This window comes from Mirounga angustirostris, unplaced genomic scaffold (genome assembly GCF_029215605.1).
Source record: "Mirounga angustirostris isolate CCGP_5_RB_7025 unplaced genomic scaffold, mMirAng1.0.hap1 SCAF_3, whole genome shotgun sequence".
Taxonomy (NCBI): Eukaryota; Metazoa; Chordata; class Mammalia; order Carnivora; family Phocidae; genus Mirounga; species Mirounga angustirostris.
This window is the reverse complement of record NW_026991711.1, coordinates 51,421,221-51,439,108: the sequence shown is the minus strand read 5'-3', so window position 1 is coordinate 51,439,108 and position 17,888 is coordinate 51,421,221. Positions and strand designations below refer to the sequence as shown.

Genomic DNA, 17,888 nt, shown 5'->3' with positions numbered 1-17,888 from the left:
AAAGGTATCTTTTTATTTCTGAGTAGTATTACACTGTATGAATATACCAGAATTAATTTTTTTCATTCTCCTATTGATGCACATGTGGATTGTTTCCAGTTTTTGGCTATTACAGATGAAGGCACTATGAACATTCTTGCACAAGTCTTTTGCGGACATATGTTTTAATTTCCCTTGGGCAAATAAATGCTTAGGGGAAATTACTGAGTGTTTAACATCCAAAGAAACTACCAGTTTTCTAAAATAGATATATCAAATTATATTCCTATTGTTAGTATATATATGAAGGTTCCAAAGGCTCCCTATCATCACCAACATTTAGCATTTTTGACCTTTTTAAATTTAGCCATTCTCTTAGGTATGCAGTGTTTTCTCATGAATTTAATTTGCATTCATCTGAGGATGAATATGCATTGAGCAGCTTTCTCATGTTTTTAGTGACTATTGAGATAATGTATCACAAATATTTTTTTTTAAGTTTCATTTATTTAAGTAATCTCTACACCCAGTGAGGGGCTTGAACTCACAACTCCAAGATTAAGAGTCACATGCCCTTCTGACTGAGTCAGCGAGGCACCCCTACAAATATAAATAAATAAATAAACAAATAAATAAATAAATAAATAAATTGTAGACTATGGCTTGTCTTTTTATTTTTTTCATTGCCTTTTCATAGGCAAAAGCTTGTAACTTTGTTGAAGTTCATTTTATCATTTTTTTATGATTAGTATTTTTTGTATCCTGAAATGTCTGACTACCTCAGAGTCAGAGATAGCCTTCTGTATTTTCTTTTAGAAGTGTTATAGTTTTCACTTCTCTGTTTAATGTTAAGGTCCATTTAGAATTTTGTGTGTGGTATAAGCTAAGGGTCAAAGTTCTTTTTTTCTTTTTTTTTTTACATTGTGAACTGGTTGTTTAACACCATTTGTTGAACAGACTTTCCTCTTCCCGTTGAACTGCAGTGATACCAATGCTAGGTTTCTAAAATGTTAAATTCAGGGTTGCCTGGGTGACTCAGTCGTTAAGCGTCTGCCTTTGGGATCGAGCCCCGCATCAGGCACCCTGCTCAGCGGGAAGCCTGCTTCTCCTTCTCCCACTCCCCTTGCTTGTGTTCCCTCTCTCGCTGTGTCTCTGTCAAATAAATAAAATCTATTAAAAAATAAATAAGGGGCGCCTGGGTGGCTCAGTCGTTGGGCGTCTGCCTTTGGCTCAGGTCATGGTCCCAGAGTCCTGGAATCGAGTCCCACATCAGGCTCCCTGCTGGGCAGGAAGCCTGCTTCTCCCTCTCCCACTCCCCCTGCTGTGTTCCCTCTCTCGCTGTCTCTCTGTCAAATAAATAAATTTTTTTAAATCTTAAAAAAAAATAAAATGTTAAATTCAGTTCCTCAGTTGCACTAGCCACGTTTGAAGTACTCAAGAGCTACCTGTGGCTCGCAGCACAGAAAATGTTTGCAGCATCACAAAGTTCTGTAGCAGCACTGCTCTTGACCTTAGGGCACAGTGCCTGCTGAATACTTTGGATTGTGAAAAAGGTAATCTAAACCAACTAACAAAGGGCAGATATCAGGAAGTTAAAAATCAATCACTGAACTGATAGGCATTACCTAAGGTAGTCAAATTCAGAGACAGCAAGTAGAATGGTGGTTAGTAGGGGGTTGAGGGAAAGGGGAAAGGAGAGTTACTGTGAATCGGTTCTGTAATATGAAGAGCTCTGGAGATGGGTGCTGGTGATAGTTGCAAAACCAGTGAATGTAGTTAATGCCAGATAAATGTGCTCTTAAAGAATTGTTCAAAATGGTAACTACTGTGTATTTTACCAATGTAAAAAAATTGTAATTGCTTTTTCCCCAGCTGTTTTATTGAGGTAAGAAAGCAATCAGTGTTGGGCGCCTGGGTGGCTCAGTTGGTTAAGCGACTGCCTTCGGCTCAGGTCATGATCCTGGAGTCCCGGGACTCGATCCCGCATCCGGCTCCCCGCTTGGCGGGGAGTCTGCTTCTCCCTCTGACCCTCCTCCCTCTCATGCTCTCTGTCTCTCATTCTCTCTCTCGCAAATAAATAAAATCTTAAAAAAAAAAAAAAAAGAAAGCAATCAGTGTTACTAATGACCTAATAATTCTCTCAAGTGTATCTAAGGGATACCCAACAACCCTACAGAGGAGATACTAGAGCCCAGTATGTCTCTTAATGTCTTAATGTCTCTATCCTGGAGTATTTCCAATAGAAGCTCTTCAGCTAATAGGACAAGAGAGCAAAACAATTTGAGTTTATTCTCCTGCCATGTGTTATCCACCCATCAATGTAATAACTAAGATTTCATTAAGTTATGGTAACGCATGACAAGGTAGTGGCAAGAGCAACCTGCTTTTTTAAGTAAAAGTTCCCTTTTTAAAAAACGACACAAGGGGCGCCTGGGTGGCTCAGTTGGTTAAGCGACTGCCTTCGGCTCAGGTCATGATCCTGGAGTCCCGGGATCGAGTCCCGCATCGGGCTCCCTGCTCGGCGGGGAGCCTGCTTCTCCCTCTGACCCTCCCCGCTCTCATGTGCAATCTCTCTCTCTCAAATAAATAAAATCTTTAAAAATAAAAAATTAAAAACGACACAAAACCCAACCTCTAAGCACTTGATTTTGATGATTTAACTAAGAATATTGATCAATACATATATAAACACTTTTGTAAAGCATAGGTTGAACTATATTAATTCAAAATATTAGGGCATGCATGAATACGGAGCTTTGAGGATCTTGTGCTTTTGTACAAGGTCTGTGTGTTAAAACTCCCGTTTAAACTCCTTGATAAAGACAACTCTGTAATCTTCGACTGATTTGTGGAGAGGGAGTCAAATGAGCAGTGTTAGATGACACAAAAACACTCATATTAAGTGCTTATGAAAATAATCTTGCTCCCCTGGAGGAAGTATTGATTTGGTGAGACATGGAGACCCACCTGTGTAATATGCCCGATACGCTTTTTTGAGGCCAGCTATAAATGCTGTTCTCTAGGACCTCATCTTTGTCTAAGACATCCCAATGAACTTATGGATATTGTTTAGTATTGAAAATATTGTAGTAACCTTCAGAACCCTTCAAAAGAAGCAACATTAAAAACTGGAAGTTTTTTTGCAGAAATTGCTCATGGTTTCACACGTGGGTACCTCTTTTTTTTTTTTTTTTTATAAATTCTCCTCCTCCCCGCCCCAAAAAAGCTAACAAAGATTGAATCTTTATATTCTAGGCACGGTGTAAGCATGTAATTATTCTAACCAACAAATATTTATTGAAGCGCCCTGTGTCCTATGCAATGTATCTCATTCCACTCACACAATCCCATGAAAACTATTATCCCCACTTCACAAAGAGGGAAAAGTTCTCAAAGAGATGTCACACAATTAACGAATACTAAAACGGAGATTTTACCCTGGAACTTCAAGCCAATCCTCCAAACCAACAAATCCAGGAGAATTAACGCTTTCAGATTCTGTTAGCTAAAACAGTCCTCCCCCAGAAACCTCGCGATATTACTCAAACTACCACTCCCAACATGCGCAGCGGCTTGGGTCCGTCCGCTTATCCCCTTGAGTCTGGAGGGCCCCGGCATGCCTCGAGGCGCGAAAAGCAGTCTGGGAGCCGTAGTTCTCTTGGACGCCTACCGGTCTTGCCAGCGCGGCAGTGGCGGCTCTCTCGGTTCCGTCCAGCGGGTCCCGTAAACGAGCTGAGGCGGAGAAAGGGCGCGGAACTGGAAGAGGGTGAGTCAGGCACTGTCTACGCGATAAAGGGAGGCAGCACCGCGGCGCAGCTCTGAGTTGAGTAAGTGCGGCCCCTGCAGTCTATTCAGGGACGCCGCGATCTAGCGCCAGCGAGAAGAGGGCGAGGAGGAGCCAGAGCCCGGTCCTTGCACCCATTCTCGCCCTCGTACCCCGCCGCCGTCTCCACCATGCAGTCCCGGGAGGAAGCTCCGCGCTCTCGCCGCCTGGCCAGTCCCCGCGGCGGGAGGCGGCCCAAGAGAATTTCAAAGCCTTCTGTTTCAGCTTTTTTCACGGGCCCGGAGGAGCTGAAGGACACGGCTCATTCTGCAGCCCTCCTGGCACAGCTGAAGTCCTTCTACGACTCGCGGCTGTTATGTGATGTGACCATCGAGGTGGTGACGCCTGGTAGCGGGCCCGGCACCGGCCGCCTTTTTTCCTGCAACCGTAACGTGCTGGCTGCCGCGTGTCCCTACTTCAAGAGCATGTTCACCGGTGGCATGTACGAGAGCCAGCAGGCGAGTGTGACCATGCATGATGTGGATGCCGAGTCCTTCGAGGTGCTGGTCGACTACTGCTACACCGGTCGCGTGTCGCTAAGTGAGGCCAACGTGCAACGCCTTTACGCGGCCTCTGACATGTTACAGCTCGAGTACGTACGGGAAGCCTGTGCCTCCTTCCTAGCCCGCCGCCTTGACCTGGCCAACTGCACCGCCATCCTCAAGTTTGCCGACGCCTTTGACCATCACCAGCTGCGATCACAGGCCCAGTCCTTTATAGCCCACAATTTCAAGCAGCTCAGCCGAATGGGTTCAGTAAGGGAGGAGAGTCTGGCAGATCTGAGCTTGGCCCAGCTGCAGGCCGTCCTGCGTCTGGATAGTCTAGACATCGAGAGTGAGCGGACCGTGTGTCATGTGGCGGTGCAGTGGTTGGAGGCGGCTCCCAAGGAGCGGGGCCCCAGCGCTGCGGAAGTCTTCAAGTGTGTCCGCTGGACGCACTTCAGAGATGAAGATCAGGATTACCTGGAAGGGCTGTTAACCAAGCCCATTGTCAAGAAGTACTGTCTGGACCTTATTGAAGGGGCCCTGCAGATGCGCTACGGTGACAAGTTGTGCAAGTCCCTGGTGCCGAAGCCAGACAGCAGCAACAGCTCTGTTGTACCCCCAGCAGAAAATCCCCCCCAGAGACTGGGTATGTGTGCCAAGGAGATGGTGATCTTCTTTGGACATCCTAGAGATCCCTTTCTCTGCTATGACCCATACTCAGGGGACATTTACACAATGCCATCCCCTTTAACCAGCTTGGCTCACACTAAGACTATCACCTCCTCAGCTGTCTGTGTCTCTCCAGACCACGACATCTACCTGGCCGCTCAGCCCAGGAAGGACCTGTGGGTGTACAAGCCAGCCCAGAACAGCTGGCAGCAGCTTGCCGACCGCCTGCTGTGTCGGGAGGGCATGGATGTGGCCTACCTCAATGGCTACATCTACATTTTGGGTGGGCGAGACCCCATTACAGGTGTGAAACTGAAGGAGGTAGAATGCTACAGTGTCCAGAGGAACCAGTGGGCACTGGTGGCTCCTGTACCCCATTCCTTCTATTCCTTTGAACTAATAGTGGTTCAGAACTATCTTTATGCTGTGAACAGTAAGCGCATGCTCTACTATGATCCTAGCCACAATACGTGGCTGAACTGTGCTTCTCTTAAACGTAGTGACTTTCAGGAAGCCTGTGTCTTCAATGATGAGATCTATTGTATCTGTGACATCCCAGTCATGAAGGTCTATAACCCAGCCAGGGGAGAATGGAGGCGGATTAGTAATATTCCCTTGGACTCGGAGACCCACAACTACCAGATCGTCAATCATGGCCAAAAGTTGCTTCTCATCACTTCTACCACCCCTCAATGGAAAAAAAACCGGGTGACTGTTTATGAATACGATACTAGGGAAGACCAGTGGATTAATATAGGTACCATGTTAGGCCTTTTGCAGTTTGACTCTGGCTTTATTTGCCTCTGTGCTCGGGTGTATCCTTCCTGCCTGGAACCTGGACAGAGTTTCATCACTGAGGAAGATGATGCTCGGAGTGAGTCTAGTACTGAATGGGACTTAGATGGATTCAGTGAGCTGGACTCAGAGTCAGGAAGTTCAAGTTCTTTTTCTGATGATGAAGTCTGGGTGCAGGTAGCACCTCAGCGAAATGCACAGGATCAGCAGGGTTCTTTGTAAATATTTTGAAGCACTAAAATGTTTCTACTGCTATGGAATGTATCTTTAAAAGATGTCCTTTTCTTGAAAAAAAAAAATGTTGGTTAGGACTGCAGATTTGGTTTGGAAAGGGTGATGTTTGAATTACTAATGTAATGTTACAAAATTTAAACAGCCCATGAAATCAACCTATATAATAATTTACTGTGCTAAAAGTTGAGATTAAAATATGCAAAAATGAACTATATAATTAATTAGAATGCTTGGTGGTTTTTTTCATTGTTCAAGTATTGTTGCACCAGTGGATTGTTTTGGTTAGTTATACTCTTTATATTTTGATTATCTATTTTACTCTTCTTTTAACTTTTTAATTCTATTTAGTGCCACAAAGAATTTAACTTTTTAATTTTTAAAAATAGAAAATTGGACTAGAAATTGTTGGTAGGGTTTTGAAGGTTTATCTTTTCCTTCAGAATAATGAAAGTAGTAGATTTCCCAAATTTTGAGATAGCCAGTTTTTAGTATTATAAGTTAGTATAGTTTGTTAAATTTGGTTTGGTTTTCACCCCTTCTGCACAGAAAAAAATTTGGATATATATATGTGTTATAAAATGGGATTTCATTTTGATAATGTGCAGAATGGTCTTAAGAACTCACAGAAAGCAAAAAAAATCAGGATTCCACTGTTTTAAAAGAAATTTCACTTTTAATTTTGGAATATAACATGTAGTTGCTAGATGTGACCATTTTTCTATTTTAAAAAACGTCCATTCCAGTAGTGTCACCAATTATTTAAACACCCTTCTAAACTAAAAAAAAAAAAAAAGTAACTTGCTTTGTGAGATCATATATTTCATCTGTACCTGATAAATGCTTCATCGAATCAAAGGAACAATCCTTTTTTTCACTGGACATATGATTGAGTAATGTAAATTTTTATCTATTGGTCATACCTAGTCTTAAAAAGTTTATATGCTTCCCTAAAATATTTTGGCTGTATAGTTTTGGTGTTCATCTTAGAGGATTCTTCAGCAGGAAGAGATTTATTGTTTACCGTTTTTGTGAGGTAATACTGGTTTTGAAAATACATTTAAGCTAAAAAGGGTATTTCATTGAGATCAGTAGTTACTGCGTCTATCAACTATAAAATCAAGTGCCAGCAGAGAACTTTAAAACTTCAAACTGTGTATGGAACTGTTTTGTGTAGCATTGAAATGTTCTGTCAAGTGTTGTAAGTCACTGTATATGATTATCATCTCAAAGTTATTTTTGTATTAAAAGTTGATAGTTAAAGAACATAAGTGGATGATGGCATTTGGGGCCAATAGTGAACATATGTTTCCTCTAAAATATTTCCCTAGCAATGGTATACATGGTTATTTTATTAGGGTATTTGTATCTGTTCTGTATTTCTCTGTGAACCATGCTCCAGTCTTTGTTGTCTTTTTGTTTGTTTTTGTGTCACCATAAAGTAAGGGAATGTCCAGAACTAGAGACTAAATCACACAAAATTGATGTTGTTGAATACAGAGAAATAGAGGTGCTTACCTTTTGAGGGTCTGTTAATATGTAGGACTGTCACAACACATATCCATGATAAATGATGTACATACACAGATGCTTATAGTCTATAAATTTTTCTATACTGACTTAGAATCCTCTTTTTGCCTCTTTGTTCAAAATGTTAATTCCTCTTATATGTTTATTCTCTAGTGACCGAATGCTAACATTTCTTACACCACATCAGACTACTGAGGAGTGTGCCTCAGGATAGGGAACTGAATTTTGAATGAAAAAAAGAGGGAGAGAGAAAAGGATTAAAAAAAAAACAAGCACACAAATTTTGATTGGGCATCTGAAGAGTTCATAAGACATTCCTGTTTAACATTATTTCTAGTGAAATAAGAGTGTTGCTCTAGCAGTGTGTTCTTAAGAAAGTGTTCCCTCAAAACAGCAAACATGCTTTGGTGGCCTAAGGCTAACTTTTGTTCCATTTGGTATCAGGATGGTAAAAGCACTGGTCTCAACTTAGAAAGCTATTTCTTCGTAGTGTTATTTTTTGGCCAGCTTTTCTTCACCAGTAACTTCTTGTTGATAGCTTTCTGTTTTGTAAGGTTGAAATAGGACAGTGCTGATCTCAGATTATCCATCTGCAGAATTAAAGTATGCAACTGATTGATAAAAGACAAATTCTTCAGTTTACCATTTTCATCGTTTGAGTTAAGTATAAGCTAATTAACAGTAATGTGGTTTAAAAAGAAGTTTTTTGGGGAAGCCTTTGGCTTCATGATATATTTGTGAATTAGGGGATAGATGTTAACCATTATTTCATAGATAAGTGATTTGTATATGGTTAGTTACAAATAAAAATGGCACTGGAACTCAGGCCTTCTGACCTCTTAATTAGTGTTCCTGCTAAATGTATAAAACCCTTGTTTGTGCAGCGAGGGACACAACGAGCAATGTTGAATCCCTTCTTTTTTTTTTTTTTTTTTAATTTATTCCTGAAAGTCAGAGAGAGGCAGAGGCAGAGGGAGAGAAGCAGGCTCCCCGCCTAGCAGGGAGCCCGATGCGGGACTCGATCCCAGGACCCTGGGATCACAACCTGAGCCGAAGGCAGACGCTTAACCGTCTGAGCCACCCAGGCGCCCCTGAAATCCCTTCTTGACAGGAAAGCAGCTTTGTCTCAGTTTTACAATTACACCTGTTAGCAAATGCTCAATACAATATTGTTTGCAAAGCTGTTCTGTGTAGGATTTAGAAAGATCTTAATTTTTTTTTTGTATGTTTATGCCTATAGTCAAAAACTCAGAGAACCCAAATTATTTTCAATACTTATACAGTTCAAATGGTAAGTGTCGTTGGCATTTTCAGAAAGATAAAAAACTAAGTTAGCAAATAACTTGTTTAATTTGGGTTTAGGATTAAATTTAAATTATAGTTCCCTTCTGTTGTTGCAGTGTTTTTTCTGTTTTGTACCTGGATCTTATTGAGAATCTGATGAAAGCTTTTGACTTATTCCCCAGAAAAATGTATATGTTCATGTTTTTATAATTTCAAGGGTGTTATGACACTTCTGAAGATCTTCCCCACACCCAGGATAACACTTGTGACAGAGTCCCAAGAACACTTCTACAAAAAGGAATTCACCTTTTTTCACAAGGCATATTGCTCAAATGTTTGTAAGAGGGAGAAGAGCATTATTACGTCATTCCTAAAATAGAGCTAAAGAAATTACATACATTTACCATCTGAAAGGGATGTGAATATGAAGGGGTACCTCGAAACTGAGACAGAGTTGACATTTCTGCAGTTCAAATTTCTCCATGATCGACTGACACAAGACTAAATAACTAAATTTGATTTAAAGAAATGAATCAAAAGAAATTAATCAAATGAGCTAATCTATTTGAAAGCTTTGACTTGAAGAGTTATGCATATATGTTATGTATATGATTACTGTCTTGGAAGATTGTATAATGAGAATTCAAAGCAAAATACAGGTTCTAGATGTTTCAAACTGGCAACATCGCGATTGTTTATTAGACATACACCTAAGTGGCAAGAGTTCTTTATCTCATAATGACCAGGTTAACGGGTGGTTGGAAAAGGACCTTTAACCATAAGGAATCTATTTAAAATATAATCAATTTGCTACTCGCTGTTCATTAAACTAGGAACCAGTGCTTTGCCTGACGTCATTTTTGTCAATTTGTGCTGATATAAGGAAAATACATAAAACATGACAAATGAGTCGTAAACTAAAATTATTTAATTGAATTTGTTTTAACGTTCGTAAGTTGGAAATATAAAAAATTTGCAGCTCTATATCAGTCCACTAAATTTTAAAAGAAAGTTTGTCTTTGAAATCCTAAAGTGTGGTAACCAGAACGTAGACATCCCTAGTCTGCTTACATTTGAACTGTTGGAATCATTTTATGTTGTGTGCTTCTTAGGTGTTTTACTTCGCCTCTGTCCTCTCATCAGATCTCGCCCACATCTTAAACACCTTTTCATCATTACAACTAATTTTAAAAGAATATTCATTATAGCAAATATGATAAAGCAGGGAAGTATTAGGCAAAATTATTCCTAGAAAATGTGACTAGCAATCCTAAGAGAATTGATGAGCTGTTTTTAGAACCATCAAGATGGTTAAATATATACAAACCAGTTTTTTGTTTGGGGCTTATTTATTTATTTATTTATTTATTTATTTATTTATTTAACGAAGAAATAAAAATAGTGTTCACAGAAGCTGCCAAGTCTTAGAGTACCAGATAGGCAATAGAGTTTGTGCCCTTTCCCTGACTCTGGGCCATTCTGTCACCCATATCTATTCCATCAGCTGCAGTTCCTTGCTTCTTTAACCTTAATGGACTAACCATGGTCTAAGACATAGGGAGAATAAGGCATGGACATTGTTTCATACCATTTCCCCCATTTTGAGACATATTTCCTCTGTAACCATTCCTACTCTGGACAATCACCTCTCCAGTGGAACCAACCTTTTAGAGTCTCACCTCCAAAGCAATTATAGCTGATTGAAACCACCATATATTGGGAATATTGGGGGCTGGGGAGAAAACTATTCCTTAATTCTGGGGTAATTAGCAAAGAGCAATGGCCCTCACTTCAAGGCACAGTCTGGTCAGAGTCTCCATGTCCTTATGGCTTTCTTTGTGTAGAGAAGATATCGGGGTGATGTTTTCCTCTCATCTTATACATTAGTTATAATCTGTGGTTGTATGTATGTGGAGACCCTATAGTTGTTTTAATAAGATAGAAGATTCTCATATAAATCCCACAATCTGTTATGTCTCCCCTCATCTAGAAAGTCACCTGAAAACAGGCTTTCTGCTTTCCCATTCTGCTATCCCTAGAGTGTTCTGGTCCACATGGTCCAAGCTAGTTCACACTCATGTCCATGACTATATAAGGAAGGAAGGGGAAGAAGCTATAAGGAAGAGGAGAGGAAGAGGACATGACCCTTCCCTGTAAGGGAAAGTGTGTACATCACTTCCAGGCACATGACACTGGCCAGGTCTTAACCACATAGCCACACCTAACTGCAAGAGTGCCTGGGAGAGGTAGTCTTTATTCTGGGTCAACATTTATCAAGTTAAACTTCACAGGTTCCTTCTTGTAGAATGCTGAAGAAAGATATTGTATAAATAGCAATCTCTACTATACCATCAGTCAAGCTAGGTTTTATGACGTGGCAGCCAAAATGATTACCAAGACACCCAAGACCCACATCCTACCAGGTTGGAAACCCCAGTGGAAAAAGACAGTATTTTCTGATATCTCTGGCAGATAATTCCTGGAGGACCTGGGACTCTGGGTATCCACTTGTAGATGGTCACTTGTAATTGATAAAGTTGGGGGATGGGAATGTTGAGGAAGACCGATAAGGAAATAACCTCAATAAAGAGTTATAGTTCCTACGGAGACAGTAAGAGTTCCAATGATGGCATGTTCAAGTTACGGCATGTATTTTGTTTTGATCGGATCCTAGGATAGGAGGGGAGGTTTGGAATGGGAACAAGTTGGCAATGTTGGTTAGCATTAGATCTTGGAAACTTTATATGCTGTGCCAAGGAGTTGACTGTTTTTGCATACAGTGTGAATTCACTGAGAATTTTTAAGTAGGGACTTGACACAATTGGATTCATTTTCTTGAGATTCATCTTCTGAATATATTGACAGCGTAAGACTGTGGGGGCAAGAACGGTTAAAGGGATGCTGTTGCAATCCAGCGAGGTGATCCAGTCCTCAGTAGGGGCAGTAGTTGTGGGCTTGATGAGGAAGGAGCAGACATGAGAGGTTGCAGAGATCGAGCTGGACCTCTAATTGTATGTTTGGGGATGAGGGAGCTGTAGGGATCTGAGAAAGGAAGGACTATAGGCTATTTCCCAAGATTCTTGCTTGGATATTGTGTTCGTGTATAAGTCAAACTTCTGTGCCAAAGAGGCCCTAAGATAAAAGATGGAAACTTGTTTCTCTCCGTTGAGTCCAGAAGTGAGTAGTCATATGCTGGCAGGGTGGTTCTGCCCAGAAAGATTCTTCATGAGCCCAGGTTCCTGTATCATTTTCCCCCCAATTCCTAGTGAGTCATCCTCATCCCCATAGGCAAAGCACACTCACCAAAATTATATCTATGTTGCAGCCTGCAGGAAAGGGGAAAGAGAGGAAATGCAAAGAAATTCCTTTTTTAGTGGACTTTTACATAATTTTGCCATTTTTCCACTGGGGAGAATTTAATAATACCACCATATCCAGCTGCAAGGTGGACTGGGAAATAGTCATTAGAGGGGTAGCTCTGTACCCAGCTAAAACTCAGTGTTTTATTACCAAATAGACTAATAAACTAATGTAGTTTAATATAGACATGTCCAGGCTCCCTGTATTCGGATGCAAACAATTCACAACACCATGCAGGCTTTATTGCCATGATGGTCATTTCAAATCTCCCTAATCCTCCTTCCACAATAAATTCACACCCAAAAGTTAAATTCCATGTAATCCCAAATAATAATTTTCACAAACAAATGTGCCCGAGATGCCTTTAACACACACACTCTCCTCTCTCTCTCTCTCTCTCTCTCTCACACGCACGCACACACACACACACACACACACACACATATCACATCCTTGTCATTCAGTTCTGTCTCTGCCAAGACAAGTATTCCTAGAAATGGCAGAAATTAAGCCTTCAGAGTGTCAGAGTTCTCTCCCTGAAGGCCTAAGCTCTTTTCCACTCCCCTCTTTTCTGGGAACCTACTGCTGAGCCCCCTTACTCTTCCCACACCCCAACAGCTCTCACTATTACTAAGAGGAAACAGAGAAGTATGAAGAGGGGCAATTAGCTGACTCTGTCACGGTTGACTAAGTGGATAGTGCTGTCAATGCGTTTGAGAATCTAGGTGTCAGATCAGATTTGGAGACATTAGTAGATACATGTGGTGTCCCACATCACAACCACCTCTGATTTCAGCTGCAGCTATGGCAGATACTCCCAGACCATGATAACAGTCCACGTTACTTTTCTGGCTTGAGGCTTTCTCTGAAAGATCATTCTCTTGGGCAATGCTCTTGCAACAACACAGGAGTTCAAGGGGAAATGAATGACCCCAGGGCAAGAGAGGATGGGACTTGGTAGATACATGCTGCAGGACCCCAACTTTAAGAAGAGACAGCTCTGAAATGCATTCTGTATGGAACCTCAGAGGGTCCCTTGCTGGACTGAACCCCAGTCTCCCACCACAGTAATCAATTCAGCAACACCTCTTCCCTGTGTCACTTTCAGGGTATGGCCAACTGGGTCACATCGCAGAAACGATTTGGCCATTGGTGGTATTTTGCAAAGAAGTTTCCATCTGAAGGTTTGCTTGGGGGCACGAAGCCTAGAAAGAATGAATTAGAATGAGTGAGATGAAGCTTTAATTAGCCACCTGCCAAATACGGGTTTACCCACCCAGCCGCGAAAGGGCACAGGCGAGTTCAAGCCTCACAGCCCTTCCTGTAACATAAAAAACTTCATGTTTTTATAGAATATGTGCTGCCAAAAATGTTCAGCCTGAATCTAATTAAGCCATTAGAACAAACTTCCAGTTTACAGGAGAGACCGGCCAGAAGGACGAAGTAAAACCACTATGAAGAAGCAATCAGCCAAATCCAGAATGTGGGGCATTCAGCAGGACAGCTAACCCAATGTCAACAGTACTCTCTGCCCTCACATGGTAAGATGTGAGGAAGTGGAAGGGCAGGAGTGGGCTACTCTTTGGAAGGGAATAGACAGGACCTAGTGAAGGAAAGAATACCTCAGGTTGTGTTTTTGGTTGCTTTAAGTCTTCAACACTTTACTAGGCTCAGGCAAAATCCATTGAGAGAATAATGAGGAGCCTAGGCCCATAAACTCAGGGGAAGGGAGGAGATGGACCAAAGCCCAAGGGTCAGGATCATACTGGAACGCGACCCTTCTTCTTTCAAACCTGGAGGGAGAAAAGGAGGCTCATAGAGATAGAAATGAATTTCTTAATTCTTTCTTTGAATTAGGATGCAAGGTTTTCCGCTGAAAGAAAGGGAGTGGCTTGGAGGAGAGAGTGTACCTATTCACTGGTAAGCTTCATGAGTTAAACTTGACAGGTTCCTTCTCGTAGGGATAGGGTCTACTTCATCTTTACATCTCTCATAACACCAATCAAAGTGCTTTGAACAGAGTTGAAAAAAAAAAGTTTAAGACTGGAGGTGTTACTGTAAAATAGGATTGCGCATATCCCAGATCTTAACAATATAAGATATATTACTAAAATTTTTATTTTAAGAAATAGCTTGAATTTCTGTATATTGTTCTTGATCACTAGGTGATTCTAGATTTTTTGTTAATTAGAGTCATAGAATACTAGGGCCCACTTTTCTTATTTAAACCTAAAGAACTTTAGAGGTGCCTGGGTGGCTCAGTCAGTTAAGCTATCTGCCTTTGGCTCAGGTGATGATCCCAGGGTCCTGGGATTGAGTCCCTCATCTGGGTTCCCTGCTCAGTGGGAAGTCTGCTTCTCCCTCGGTCCCTCCCCCCGCCCCCTGCTCATTCTCAATCTCTCTCTCGCTTTCTCTCAAAAATAAATAAATAAATAAATAAATAAATAAATAAATAAATAAATAAATAATCTTTTAAAAAATAAAATAAAATGCACAGTATTATTTTTAGTGTTACATTATGCTTTTATTTTTAATATTGTATTTGGTATTTATACTATTTATATTTTTAGCATTATATTTTGACATTTCAGTTCAGATATACTTCAGTAATCTCAAATCAGAGCATTGAGCTAACTTAATAAATTTCAAAGATTTTTTATATTAAAATTCAGTTATGATATTAAATATGTCAAGGTAACGATAAAGTATACTTTCTCAAATACTACCTCTGTGTACTCACTGAATACCATTTGAATATAAGTGTGAGAAGCAATAAAACAGTCTACATTTGAATCAAATTGCACAGTATCAAGGTTCAGATTTAAAGATATGATTATGTCACTTTATTTCAAAATGCAATAAATTTATCTTAAAAAGTCTACACATTTCTCATCATGAAATTTTGAATTACAGCTGGAATCAAAATTAAAATAACCATATGATTCAATGCTTGAGGTGTCTGAAATGTCAAGAACTTTTAATATAGTCAATTTCTGATTTTCTAGGAACTCAGGTCTTTGATCCCCCCCATGTTGACTGTCTGCTGGCTCTGTGAATGTTCAGGAGAAGAGACAAGATGGAGAGCTGGAATCAACCAACTGAATTGCTTGTCATGAGACTCAGAACATTTGGAGAAAGGTGAGGCACAACCAAGTGTTTAAAATAAGATCTCTGTAAGCTAAGGGTCTATTCGTGTTTCTCCATGTGGTTGTCCAGTTTTCTCAGCACCATTTGTTAGAGACTATTCTTTCCTCATTGGCTGTTCTTGACTCCCTTGTCAAATACCGATTGACCTTATAGTCAGGAGTTTATTTCTGGGCTCTCTATTATTTTCTATTGATCTATGTGTCTCTCTTTATGCCAGTGACTACTGTTACAATTATAATAGTTGTGTAACGCAGGCACACCTTGATTTATTGTGCTTTGTTTTATTGCACTTCACAGATATTGTGTTGGGGTTTTTTTGTTTTGTTTTGTTTTTGCTTTTTACAAATTGAAAGCTTTTGGCACTCCTGCATCGAGCCATTCTATTGGCATCATTTTTCCAATAGCATTTGCTTACTTTGTGTTTCTGTGTCACATTTTGGTAATTCTCGCAATATTTCCAAATTTTCATGATTATATTTGTTATGGTAGTCTGTAATCAGTGATCTTTTGAGTTACTATAGTGATTGTTCTGGGGTACCACAAACCACACCCTATAAGATGGCAAGCTTAAAGGCACCTGGGTGGCTCAGTCAGTTAAGCGCCAACTCTTGATTTCAGCTCAGGTCATGATCTCAGGGTCGTGGGATCAAGCCCCGCATCAGATGCTGTGCTGGGCGTGGAGCCTGCTTAAGATTCTCTCTCTCTCTCTCCCTCTGCCCCTCCTACCTTGTGCTCTCTCTCTCTCTCAAAAAAAAGATGGCAAGCTTAATGAATATATGTTTTATGTGTTCTCACTGCTCCACTGATCTGCTGTTTCCCTGTCTCTCTTCCTCTCCTTGGGTCTACCTACTCCCTGAGATACAGCAACATTGAAATTAAGCCACTGAATAACCCTATGGTGTCCCCTAGGTGTTCAAGTGAAAGGAAGAGTTGCATGTCTCTCACTTTAAATGAAAAGCTTGAGCTCATTATCGTTAAGTGCAACAAGGAAGGCATGTCAAGAGCCAAAACAGACCAAAAACTAGGTATCTTGCACCAAACAGCTAAGTTTTAAATGCAAAAGAAAAGTTCCTGAAGGATATTAAAAGTGTTACTCCAGGGAACATACAAATGATAAGAAAGTGAAACAGCCTTATTGCTGAGATGGAGAAAGTTTGAGTGGTTTGGATAGAGGATCAAACCAGCTACAACATTCTCTTAAGGCGAAGGCTAATCTAGAGCAAGGCCCTAACTCTCTTCAATCTAGGAAAGCTGAGAGAGGTGAGGAAGCTGCAGAAAAGTTGGAAGCTAGCAGAAGTTGGTCCATGAGGTTTAAGGAAAGAAGCCGTCTCCATAACATGTAAGTGCAAGGTGAGGCAGCAAGTGCTGATATAGAAGCTGCAGCAAGTTATCCAGATCTGGCTAATCACTTTTTGGCCTTTTGGCTAAGATCAAGTGCAGATCTGGCTAAGATCATTAATGAAGATAGCTACACTAAACAACAGATTTTCAGTGTAGATTAAAAAGCCTTCTATTGGAAGAAGATGTCATCTAGGACTTTCATAATTGCTATGCTTTTATAATCACAGGCCTTTTCCCTCCTCTCTTCCCTAATCCTCACCAACCCTAGTCTGTAATCCATATATGTGGGGTTTTTTTTAATTTAAAGAATGTCATATAAATGGCATCGTATGGTATGTAACCTTTGGAGATTTTTTTTTCACTCAGTATAATTCTCTTGAGATTTGTCCAAGTTTTCTGTGCATGAGTACTTCACCTCTAGATGTAGACATTCCAAATGGTGTAGTAACAATCCCCCCCAAAATCTTCCTTTCCATAAAAGCAATGAAAACACTAGCAAAAACACTTAAAATAAATTTATTAGAACTATGGAAATTAACTAAAGGCCGGGAAGTATTCATTCAAGAAAAAAACAGATGAATCTTGGTAAAAGCAGTAAGCCTTGTGACATTTTAACATGCCCTAATCCCATCCTTCTCACCTCAGCTTTATGGGAGCCTTAAAATTTAACAGCTTCACGACTATAGTGCCTATAAAAAATAGCAGTTTAGCAGCCACTGGAGGAGACATAATGGATTTGGAGATCCCTAAAGCCCAATCCCCGGAGATTTGCTTCTCTCATGGCTCACCTAAAAGCTCCATTATCAGGACTTGTCTTCATTTGACCTATTTCAGAGTACACTCTGTGAAAAAAGCTTGACATACAGGGCTTTTGTAAAAAAAAAAAAAAATCAGTGACAAAACAAAAGAAAAAATAGATAAATTGGTCTTAATAAAAATTAAACTTTTGTGCTTCATATGATACCATCAATAATATGAAAAGACAACGTAAAGGGAGAAAATATTGGCAAATTATATATCTGATAAGATACTCGTGTCTACTATATGTAAAGAAGTCATACAATTTAATAACAAAAATACAAACAACCCAATTGAAAATGGAGAAAGGATTTGTATAGACATCTCTGCAAAGAAACTATACAAGTGCCAACAAGCAAAGAAAAGATGCTCAACATCAATAGTCATTAAAGGAAATGCAAATGAAAACCACTTCACACCCACATGGATTGCTAAAATCAAAAACA

General features: G+C 40.3%; 1 protein-coding gene across 1 annotated transcript; it reads left to right on the top strand.

The window, feature by feature from the left end:
• Positions 1 to 3,597: 3,597 nt before the first annotated feature.
• On the top strand, positions 3,598 to 9,698 carry LOC123839775 (kelch repeat and BTB domain-containing protein 7). Its single transcript, XM_045869532.3, has one exon. The coding sequence runs from the start codon at positions 3,934 to 3,936 to the stop codon at positions 5,971 to 5,973; it is 2,040 nt and encodes a 679-aa protein (XP_045725488.1). The 5' UTR covers positions 3,598 to 3,933; the 3' UTR covers positions 5,974 to 9,698.
• Positions 9,699 to 17,888: the final 8,190 nt, after the last annotated feature.

Excerpts from the sequence above, each read along its gene's own strand:
- LOC123839775 (XM_045869532.3), top strand. The coding sequence starts at position 3,934 with ATGCAGTCCCGGGAGGAAGCTCCGCGCTCTCGCCGCCTGGCCAGTCCC.